Raw genomic sequence first — 11,670 nt, forward strand, 5'->3', positions numbered from 1 at the left:
ATATCTTTGAGAGAGTAAACCTGGCTGCGCTTTCCCTTTTTTTGTTTCTCAGTGTCCAAATACTTTTATAAATTTGCCTTGCTCATCTTTTTACCTTCTGTTGCAATACAGTAGCAACGGCCAACCTCATCAGCTTTTATTAAGGTACCTACCTTGCTAAATCGGCTCAAGGAACAAAGTCCCCTTGTTTTAAACCGCCGTCATGCCCTCCTTGGCAGCAGTTTTGATTGGGAAGAGTCTGCCCTCTGAATAGACTGGCAGGTACCCCTTCCACTGTCTTGGCTTCTTTGCTCCTTGGGGCTGGGGGGGGGGGGGACATGGGCTTCCCCCAGCAGCCCTGAGAAGCTCTGGGAGAAGTGGACAGGCTGCTCTTTGGGGCTGGGGGAGGGGGAACAATTTTTTTTTTAAAAAAAAGCCTTGATTTCCCCCTCTAAAAACTAGGTGCGCCTTATGATCCAGTGCACCTTATGGAGCGAAAAATAGGGTAACTCTTTTCTGGTGTTGGTTCACAGAACGTAACATGGATTATTTGTGCTTTTTCAGGTAACATTTTTAGTTCACAGCAGTCAAGTGGCCACCTAAAATCCCCAACTCCTCCTCCTCCCAAGCCTCCCAGTGTGTCTCGGAAGCAGTCTCTGGATCTGAATCAACTGAGCATGCTTTCTCCAACCGCCATGTCTCCTGCAAGCTCGTCACAAAGTGAGTCCCGCCCTAAATTGTCCATTAAGTCTTCCTAGGCTTCTCGTGCTATAAACTTCCTAACCAGCTGATTGGAGAATCTAAATGTCCATTGTACCCTAGATTGTGTATAAAGTTTGCATCACTTAAGGCAGGCTGTATGTACTGTATGTACTTCGTTTGCTGTAACTGTACTCGTTTCTCTGTATAAATATATGTATGCACCGTTTGTGTATACGTTCTATTCCGTTTTATGCAAGAAGCACTGGTCCCTCGCTTTGACACAGCCTGATAATTAATGTGACTGTAGAAGCTCCCAAAGTGCAGCCCTTTCTGCTAGTGTATAAACAGTAGCACGTTTAATGCCTCCTTAAATTTGCATTTTTTTTAAAGCAGCTAAAACTTCTTAAATGTCGTCAAATACGGTGCAGTTGTATCTCTGTGTATGTAAATAACATGATCAGTCTTGAGGTGGTGATACAATAAACTACAAACTGATTTTTTAAAACACTCCTATATCGTTTTACAAATCATTGCTGATGATGAAAATGTAAGAATAATTTCAAGACAACACCATTTTGCTAAGTGTTTACTCAGTTGAGTGGCAGCCAAGTTTTAATTTTGGGACAGAATCACTGCATCGCTGTGGATTTTTACCTACTTTTGAAATAGTTACATGTCTCAATAGATAGTAGCTCGTAAGGCGAGAAAGAGGGAATTGGTAAGAATAGCTCATAGGTGCCTGCTCCGTTCTTTAGTCTGCTGCACAATGTCCTGTCGCTTGAGTGTGGCATAATCTAAAATTGTCTGGGTGGCTCAAAAGGTGTCATTTTTCTGCCTTCCTGTTTTGCACAAAGAAAACCTGTAAGGAAGCTTTGATAAATTTTCCAACAGTTTGATTCACACAACCCTCTCCCTTCTTTTTATGTTGCTAGCAGTAATTGTATAAATCTGTTGCACACAGTTGTTGCTGTAAATAAGGCTTTGCTCACAGCTTCTGGACATTCACATTTCTTTCCTTTCTTTCTGCAGGACATGAAAGCTAAAAAAAACAAAACATAAAACGAAAACACCTCAAGAGCTTTGGTTTTTTGTTTTCATTCCATTGATATGATGTCATCATGCCAAATTCATGCTTTAAAACACACATGTGTTTGTTTTCTGCCACAAGCAATGCTTCCTTCCTTCCTTTGCAAATTAGGCCTAAATTAAGCAAGCTGGTTACCGATAACTATTTGTACTGTTCCCCTCGCCCCAGTTTGATCATAGTCTGTGTTTTTTGTTTAGATCTGTTTTTCTTTGTTTTATGACGCAGATGTTCTATTACATGTGCTGAATGCCTATATTTTTGGCAAGCAAAACGCTTTGTTTAAAGGTAGCTGTCAAAACGTTCATAGCAGTTGCATAAGTGTATCGTCAGTGTTAGAACGATTTAATAGGGAAATGCAGCGTTGGTGTTCGTTTGCAGGATTAAGCCTAATGATATTGTTTGTGCACACCTGTAATTAACAGCAATTACTAACCCTTGCGTTTCGCTGATTTTTATTTATTTTTTAAAACTGGAGCAAGCTATCAGAGCTAAGTGAGATTCCGCGAACCTTATTTTACAAAAGGACTGGCCTTTTATAACAAACTAGTGCTTTTTATTTTTCTCAATGAGCAGGGTCTGGAACTCCTAAGCCATCTACTCCTACTCCAACCAGCACCCCTTCATCGACCCCACACCCTTCTGACGCTCAGAGCTCAACTCTGATTACCCATTCTGCCTCCCCTACTCCCCACGATTCAGGCTTCGCCCCTCAGCCCACCTTGCTCTCCCCGTTCGCTCAGCAGCACATGTCTCTGAGCCAGGCACTGCCTGTAATGACCATTCCTCTTTCCACCATGGTAACGTCCGTTACTACAGGAACCTCCTCCAACCAGGTCATGGCAAACTCTGCAGGACTTAACTTCATCAATGTAGTGGGCTCTGTGTGGTAAGTTGGTTTTTTTGTCTACGGCGCTTCACACTTCTTGATTGTTACAGTCATTTTGCCCCAGAATTATGCTGTGCTGGTGACACGACGCCAGGCTCGATAAGGGCTTGCCAACCCTCGTCGGCTCCCTGTCTGTGAAAGTAAACGCTTTATGCGCTGCGTTCTTAAGTATTAAAAGATAAACATAATTACCCTATTTTTTGCTCTATAAAACTCACTTTTTCCCTCCTAAAAAGTAAGGGGAAATGTGTGTGCGTCTTATGGAACGAATGCAGGCTGCGCAGCTATCCCAGAAGCCAGAACAGCAAGAGGGATTGCTGCTTTCACTGCGCAGTGATCTTGCTGTTTTGGCTTCTGAGATTCAGAATATTTTTTTTCTTGTTTCCTCCTCCAAAAACTAGGTGAGTCTTGTGGTCTGGTGCATCTTATAGAGCGAAAAATACGGTATGTGGATTTGGTGCAAAAAGCAAAGAATTGCTAAAAGCTTCAGTTTTTGCTTAGCTTGGAGACGTCATTCCTTGTTAGATTTGAGAGCTTAAAGTTAACTATTACACGTGAAAAGTGGAAAGAACAAGCAATTTCCCCTAAAGACGAGTGGCAAAATAAGTTGATTGCATACATAGAATTAGCCAGCATAATGACAAAAGTCAGAGATCAGGATGAGACACAGCTGAGGGTAGATTACTTAAAGAGACAAACGAACCAAATGTCGATAATCACAAATTTTTGTTTTTGTTTTGTTTATTATTATTTAGAAATATAAGTTTAGTCATAGGAGAACTGAGATGTTGTAATGTGATTCTATGAATGTAAATTAGAAGAAACCAATAAAGATGATTTGCAAAAAGAAAAAGAAAAAAGATCTATGAGCAGCATAATTAACAACCAAGAGAAAAACTAGAATGAAATAGGGTGGTCAAAGAGGGTATGCAGCGTAACAAGTAGATAGGATGTCACGGAGGGAAGAGATGGGAAGTCTAGAGGTATTAGATGGGGGTGATATTTACAATCTGTATTGAAATATTGGAAATAATTACAGTGGTGCCCCGCAAGACGAATGCCTCGCAAGACGGAAAACCCGCTAGACGAAAGGGTTTTCCGTTTTTGAGCTGCTTCGCAAGACGAATTTCCCTATGGGCTTGCTTCGCAAGATGAAAACGTCTTGCGAGTGTTCTGATTTTTTTCGCTTTCCCCCCCCTTTTTCTAAGCCGCTAAGCCGCTAATAGCCTTTTAGCCGCTAAGCCGCTAATAGGGTTGCTTCGCAAGACAAAAAAACCGCTAGACGAAGAGACTCGCGGAATGGATTATTTTTGTCTTGCGAGGCACCACTGTATATTAATAATGACGAATGGTTTATTTCAGCATTATTCTCACTGTCATTGGAGTTGTGTTTTAGGCACTTTTTCATATGCTCCCTAATGTGGAAGAGTTCATGCAGCACTGTGAGAATGTCTAAACCAGGGTTTCCCAAACTGGGGTCTCCATCTGTTTTTGGACTACAACTCCCATCATCCCTAGCTAGCAGGACCAGTGGTTAGGGATGATAGGAATTGTAGTCCAAAAACAGCTGGAGACCCAAGTTTGGGAAACCCTGGTCTAACTAAAAGATGGCATCTAGACAGTGTGGAGAAATGGACCCATTTCCGACTTGTTTATTTTAGAGCAGCAAATTTTACTTGCAAGTTTCAGTACATATTTTTTTTCTGAGTAATAAGACATAATAAAATCAGCTGGGGATTGAACTATATAACCTCAACCCTAATGATGCAAAAGCATATTCACTCAGTGCTTTTCCAGCTGCACTGGCTCCTGGTGGAGTACAGGGTCAGATTTAAGGTGCTGGTTTTGACCTTTAAAGCCCTTCACGGCCTAGGACCCTCGTACCTACAGGACCGCCTCTCCTGGTATGCCCCACGGAGGACCTTAAGGTCCATAAATAGCAACACCCTAGAGGTCCCGGGCCCTAAGGAAGTCAGATTAGCCTCAACCAGAGCCAGGGCCTTCTCAACACTGGCTCCTGCCTGGTGGAACGCTCTGTCTCATGAGACCAGGGCCCTGCAGGATCTGATTTCTTTCTGCAGGGCCTGTAAGACAGAGTTGTTCCGCCTGGCCTTTGGCTTGGAGTCAATTTGATTCTCTCCCCCTCTTTCTTTTTTCCTTCTCCTCCTGTGATGAGGCTGCATTTTAATGTTGTAATGTTGTGTTTTAATCTTGTTTTTAAGTTGTATTCATTCAACTTGTTTTTATTATTGGTTGTTAGCCGCCCTGAGCCCGGCCTTGGCTGGAGAGGGCGGGGTATAAATAAATATTATTATTATTATTATTATTATTATTATTATTATTATTATTATTATTATTATTTATTGGATACCAAAAACGGTACTTTGTGCTGTTTTACGACATTCTGGTCTCATGCTTGCTCATTTCCTTTTGCACAGTGGAGCGCAGACATTGATGAGCGGCTCAAACCCCATGCTGGGGTGTAGTACTAGTGCAATAACCCCTGCAGGCCTCAACCTAAGTGGCATTTTACCATCCGGAGGCCTGGTGCCAAGTGTGCTGCCTGCTGCAGTGCAACCCTCCTCACAGCCAGGTCAGTAGGAAATTCCATCTTGATTGAATGGGAATGGCACAGTGTGGGACTACTTCCACTATAACGGGAAAAGTCATGGAAAAATTGAATGCAGTAGTTGATTGGCTCATTAATGACCCATGTAGTCAGCGATAAAAAATTAGAAATTACTTCTGGTTACAATTGATAGCATGTGAATTAGCTATCTCCAGGGCTTTGGAAAAATCCCTTTATGCCATGTGACTGAATCTCCTAAATACGGTCGTTCCTTGGTTTTCGAACAGCTTAGTTATCGAACGTTTTGGCTCCCGAATGCCGCAAACCCAGAAGTGACTGTTCCGGTTTGCGAAATATTTTTGGAAGCCGATCATCCAACACAGCTTCCGATTGGCCGCAAGAGCTTCCTGTAGCCAATCAGAAGCCACACTTTGGTTTCTGAAAGTTTTGGAAGTTGAATGGACTTCCAGAACGGATTCAGTTCGACTTCCAAGGTACGACTGTACTGTAAGAAGTTCATGTGTATATGTTGGCTACTTTTTTTTCTTTATTCACCATTTCTTCTTGCCCACGTCCAATCTTAATAAATTCCAGAAGACAGGTTCCTCTTTGCATGATAACGTAACTTACAGCAGGTCTTTCTCAGTGTTCCTCCATCTGCTGAGATTAGACAGGCTGTTGCCAAATAGTGGGCCTTTAGTAATGGCACCTAGTTACTCGAATTTCCTTTCTAGATTTGTTTGCCCGGTGCAAGTTGTTAAACAGAGCTTTCAGTGCCAAGTAAAATCAATCTTGCTTATCTAGACATTTAAATTTGGTGCATTGGTACGGTATTGGCTGCTGTTTTTAGAGTTTTTCACTTTTATCTGTCACTGCAGTCTTCAGTTTTGCTCTGTTGCAGTTTGTTTTCTTTCTTCACTTATTTAAGAGTTTTACATACAACCCTTTAGAAGTTAGGATGCAGAGTACCTTACATCAACAATAATATAAAACCATACAACTGAATAAAAATCATATATAATGAAATTCCATAATTTCCTGATTTGTTTGGTGTTTTATTGATCCGTGATTTGTAAGCTGCCACACACATTTTGATCTATCGGGTATAAATATATCAAATTAGTATTAAATATATGATTTGTATGCTTGCTGTCCTCCAAACTTCAGAGAGAAGGAACTGGATTCAGAGTTTGGGTGCCGTTGTTCTTTCCATTGAAACCAGATAATATATGAGAGGTTCAGTGCAGATGCTCTCAACCATTCTTCTGAGCCTTAAGATTGTATTGCTGAATATATTTAATAACCAGATTTTTTGTCTCTTTTGTTGTTGTTCTAAATTTTAGCTGAGTCAATGAGACAGTTTTGAGAAAAGCTTTAGTTTAATCCGAAAGGGGCGAAATATTTTTGCTTTTATCAGCTTCTGTTGTTTTACTATTACTCGGCAATACAATTCTACCTCTAGTTTGGATGTAACTGAAGAGGGAGGGAAATCACAATGTTCTCTTAATCTCAGCAGGTGGCCCTTTTGGCTTAAAAAATGCTCCAGGCCTTCGCCCTTTGAATTTGCTACAGGTAAGATTGTATGGTGATGTATGTTGTCCTATTTTTCTATATTGATTGGGAAATCAATTCTTCGATACTGGTTTTGGGAGGGGCATATTAGATGTGAATTCAGATAGCTCCATCCCCCTTGACTGACAATTAAGAACATCCAGGCTGTTGAAAATATTTCAGTTTCACATATGCAGATGGTTATCTGTCTCCCTTGGTGTATAGCAATAGGAAAGCAAATGATAAGAATGCTATAGCCATGAAACATTGAGGACCTCAAAACTAGAACTGCCTGTTCTTTGGAGACCTGGGTCTCAGAATAGTTCTCTATCAAAAATTTACAAATCAGTAGGTTGTGAGTTCATAGGACCTGCCACACTGCCCTTGCAGTCACCTCTGCCCAGCTGTTTTCCTGCCAGATTGACACATATTTCTTTACTCCGCAAGACAAAATGCATAGGGGGAAGCAGTGGAAGGGGAAATTCAGCAAGCTAGGTTAAATGCTCTTTCCAGCATTTCTCGAAGTGCAAATTTTGCAGCTATTGGCAGAGATTCAGGTTCTTGGGGGCGGGGGGTTAGGCTGGACATACAAGTCTGACCAAATGAGTAGAATGAATTGTGGACTGGGTGAGCAGGTTAGACTTTTGTGTGTGTGGCTCAAAACATACTTTGTTTTCTTTGCTTTTGGTTTCTTTCCTGGTTGTGATTTTGATCTAGATGCGCCACACTAGAATCCCCCAAATTTTGTTGAAATGGAGGAGGGGACTTCATTAGGGGGGGTGCTATGGTAGCAAGTACTTTCCTGCTGACACCAGTCTTGAAAACAGCAACACTAATTTTTTGTGAAGCCATAAATGAAATTTTCAAAGAATATTAAATGTCATCTCTGTCTTGGTTACGATGTAGCTTATCATAGGAGAATGAGGCAAACTGACCTATCCCTCCCTTGTCTTTAAACCTAATAGCTTCCAGGTGGCTCACTGATTTTCAATCCCCTCCAGCAACAACAGCAGCAGCTATCCCAGTTTTCATCACAGCAGCCTACAACATCTAGTCCTCAACAGCAGGGAGATCAGGTGAGGCATTCCTGTTGAAACTAATATTATAAGCACATACATGCTGCCTTTGGGAATATGTGTAGAGAGATAGTTCCTTGTAGCTACACATGAAAAGGACTTGGAATAAGGACAGTCAAAGTCAAGAGTTAACCTCATCAAAGAACAATTGAGCAGCTAAAGCTACCTTAAACTGAATCAAGCCATTGCTTGCTGTAGATTGGAAATGTCTATTTTGACTGGCAGTGGTTCTCAGCAAAATATCTTTCCTAACCTTCAGAACCATGCCCCCCAAATCTGCTCCATGGGGTTGGATGAACCCCCAGAAAAGATGTGAGGGGCTCCATACAGGAAGAGGAAATCATCATAATCATCAAACCTTTTATTGACATCACACACAGACAGGGAAGAGGAAATCCTGTTGCATGAGCAGAAGTCCTTGTCCAAATGGGAGGACTTCATTGGATACAACCCAATAAAAATAACATAATCACATGCATTATTTGGCATGATACTGATAAGCAAACAGCCACAGAAGTTTTGCTGAAATTGTTGTCATGCAATGAGGTTGATTCAAGTGAGAGAGAAATATTTTTTTATATCTGGATATGTTAAAATTAGGGACGCGGGTGGCGCTGTGGGTTAAACCACAGAGCCTAGGACTTGCCAATCAGAAGGTTGGCGGTTCGAATCCCCACGACGGGATGAGCTCCTGTTGCTCGGTCCCTGCTCCTGCCAACCTAGCAGTTCGAAAGCACGTCAAAGTGCAAGTAGATAAATAGGTACCGCTCCGGCAGGAAGGTAAACGGCGTTTCTGTGCGTTGCTCTGGTTCGCCAGAAGCGGTTTAGTCATGCTGGCCACATGACCCGGAAGCTGTATGCTGGCTCTCTCGGCCTATAGAGCGAGATGAGCACCGCATCCCCAGAGTCGTCCACGACTGGACCTAATGGTCAGGGGTCCCTTTACCTTTGTGTTAAAATTGCTACTTGGGCAGCAATATCAATTAGATAGTTGTTCACTGTAGGGAATAATTTCCAGAACTGGTACTTCCCATATGTAGCTACTCAGAGAAAGTTCCCTGTGAATAATAAGCTTTTAGAAGTGTTCATAGACTCATCTTTTTCTTGTAGAAGCTTGCTTTGAACAGGGAAATGGTATGGTGTTCCTTCTTGGATAGTACCTTAATAGTCCACGAACAGACTGCACAGACAACAAGAGAGCTGGTATAGAGGGAACCCTGGCTCCATGCAAACCATGGTTTGCAATTTGAGAATCAATGTTTTGAGGACTTTCCTCCACCCCCGCTTCTCAGAATTCACCAGTTTCACGTTATGCACACCCCACTGTGAACTGTGGTTATGGGTAATCGGTGCTTATGTTAACCATTGCTTCCATCAGCACCCACATAGAGAGAAATACTGTGAATGCTGGAAAGGGGAGATGTCACTATGGAGGGGTAGGAGTCCACATTCCTGAGACTGGCTCCTAATTTACACACTATGGCTTGCAGGAAACCACTCTTGGTTCTGCACCATCCTAGAAAGTACTTTGGAAATTATCTTGTGGTCCTCATCAGTTATATGGCAGATAGCTCTTGTAATCTTGCTGTAGCTAGGAGTATTGTTGTTGTTGTTCCAGAGGAAGATTAAATGCTTTGTGCTTAGGCCCTGATTTGGGGCTTCCCATAGGCAGCTGGCCGGCCACTGAGAAAGCAACAGAGTTCTGGGCTAGGTAGACCATTGGGCTGATCTATCTGGCTCTTCTTATGTTCTCAGGAACATTGTCCAGTGCCGAGTGTTCCGGTATTAACTGCCTTAACTTAACCGTTCCGGGGCCCGTTACCTTTTTTGCCTATTAACCTCCTCTCTCTTTGCTAGGGATCTGATCAAGCTTCTGCAAATCAAGACCAGGCCTTATCAGCTCAGCAGTCAACTGTCGTTAACCTGACCGGAGTAGGGAATTTTATGCAGCCTCAGGCAGCAGCAGGTATGTTGCTCAAGCATCCTTACAGAGCTGTTTTGCTGCAAATTTGTTTAACCACTGTTGCCCTGGAGGTCGGGTTTTTTCTACCTATGCTCTATACCTTCTTTGCCATACAGCATGACACCATCAATAGATTCCTCCTCCAGGAATAGCCCTATCCCACTGGTTCCCTCCATTCCACCAGGTTTTCATTACATCTACTCATAGCTGTCAACCTTCCCTTTTTTTACGGGAAATTCCCTTATTCCAGCGCCTTTTCCCGCCGCTTCCCACTGCTATCCCGGATTGCTAGATATCCCGTAGACTGTCCCCAGGACAGGTGAGGCTGCTGATCCCTTATTTTCAAATCTGAAAGTTGACAGCTATGCATCTACTCTGTCTATGGACTCATTTAAAAGCATTCCAGCACTCTCCTTGCGGCCACCTGTTACTATTGTGTCCATCTTTAAATGCATTTAAAGTGTTGCATCTTACTGCACACTCATTTCCCTGTTCTAGCGTGTCCTCATTGGAATATCTGGAACATTTTCATCCTCATCTCCTATGGAATAATAATCCCCAAACCACATGCCGACGAGCTTCTGTCCGTTTTCTGTATGAGCCAAGTTTTAAAAGCTGCTCTGCAACTTTTTGATACTCATTTCCTACAGCTTGCCTCTGTTTTGGTTCAGAGAGAGCCCATCCTCTTTCTAGGCTTTCTTGTCCAAAAACATTTCCTAGTGCTTAACACAAACCCCCTCCACCTGACCACCACTGTGTTGACAGAGATCCCCATCATTTCTGAAGGCTTGGTGATCTGGCTTATATTTTACCTTCCACATACGAGTGGAACTGCAGCATGTTTTTTCTATATAAAATGTGCCAACTGTGGCTGCCCTTTGTGTGAAAAAATTAACTGATCTAGAGTGTATTCATACTGAAATTGCTAACTAACTACCACAAGTGGTTACAAAAGCCATTGGCAAGGCTGTCCTCAGTGCTCCCACATGTAGTGGACAGGGCTGGTTATTTTGACTGCATTGAATTACATAAGCAAGAGGGCTCTGATTGCATGGCCTAACTGTAGTGCAGAGACAGGCAACATCTAACCTGTTTTCACCAAACCTTGTCCACTGGGCATCATGTGGGACAGGGATAATATAAAAATAATAATTTATTATTTATACCCTGCCCATCTGGCTGGGTTTTCCCAGCCACTTTGGCCAGCTCCCAATGGAATATTTAAAACACAATAAAATATTAAAAAATTTTCCTAAACAGGGCTGCCTTCAGATGTTTTCTAAAGTCAGATAGTTGTTTATTTCTTTGTCATCTGACGGGAGGGCGTTCCACAGGGCGGGCGCCACTACCAAGAAGGCCCTCTGCCTGGTTCTCTATAATCTCAATTCTCGCAGGGAGGGAACCGCCAGAAGGCCCTCAGAGCTGGACCTCAGTGTCCGGGTAGAACGATGGGGGTGGAGACACTCCTTCAGCTCTACTGGGAGACATGGCTTATTTGTGTGGATTCAAAATCTGATTGGTTGCTATCTCTCCTCACCCGACAGGCACTTTTGACTGGTGGGCAGGGCAGCCCACCTATCAGTCAATTGGCATACTATGATTCAGAAGGAATGGTCACACCCACCTATCCAAATTGGGCCACAAGGTTCGAGGAAATAAAACATCTGGGCCAAAAAACAAAAACAAAAAAGCTCCCTGCAATCTACCAGTGAGAAGTCTTTTCCTCCTGGATAATAAGCCAAGCCTTTAAAAATTGGTAACTTGGTTTTTTTTTAAGTTCTTAAGTTCATTTTTTAATATAGCCGAATTTCTGTTCCTGCCTTCATGTGAAGACAGGTGAAAGCCATATATTTTCTA

General features: G+C 42.5%; 1 protein-coding gene across 9 annotated transcripts in view; it reads left to right on the forward strand.

Moving 5' to 3' along the window:
* SUPT20H (SPT20 homolog, SAGA complex component) overlaps window positions 1–11,670 on the forward strand; it is a 36,122-nt gene that overhangs the window by 20,674 nt on the left and 3,778 nt on the right. For 5 of the 9 annotated variants that reach the window (XR_014520921.1, XM_083483370.1, XM_083483367.1 and 2 more), the window contains 6 exons: window positions 544–699; window positions 2,342–2,654; window positions 5,093–5,247; window positions 6,737–6,795; window positions 7,740–7,850; window positions 9,708–9,816. Coding sequence is in view for 8 of the 9 variants with exons in the window: in XM_083483370.1 (XP_083339496.1) it covers window positions 544–699; window positions 2,342–2,654; window positions 5,093–5,247; window positions 6,737–6,795; window positions 7,740–7,850; window positions 9,708–9,816 (903 nt within the window). In the remaining variant the exon portion in view is untranslated. The remainder of the gene's footprint in view (window positions 1–543; window positions 700–2,341; window positions 2,655–5,092; window positions 5,248–6,736; window positions 6,796–7,739; window positions 7,851–9,707; window positions 9,817–11,670) is intronic. The other 4 variants (XM_083483374.1, XM_083483372.1, XM_083483369.1 and 1 more) reach the window with 3 other exon arrangements.

The sequence above is a fragment of the Podarcis liolepis genome, assembly GCF_965112155.1.
Source record: "Podarcis liolepis genome assembly, chromosome: 17".
Taxonomy (NCBI): domain Eukaryota; kingdom Metazoa; phylum Chordata; class Lepidosauria; order Squamata; family Lacertidae; genus Podarcis; species Podarcis liolepis.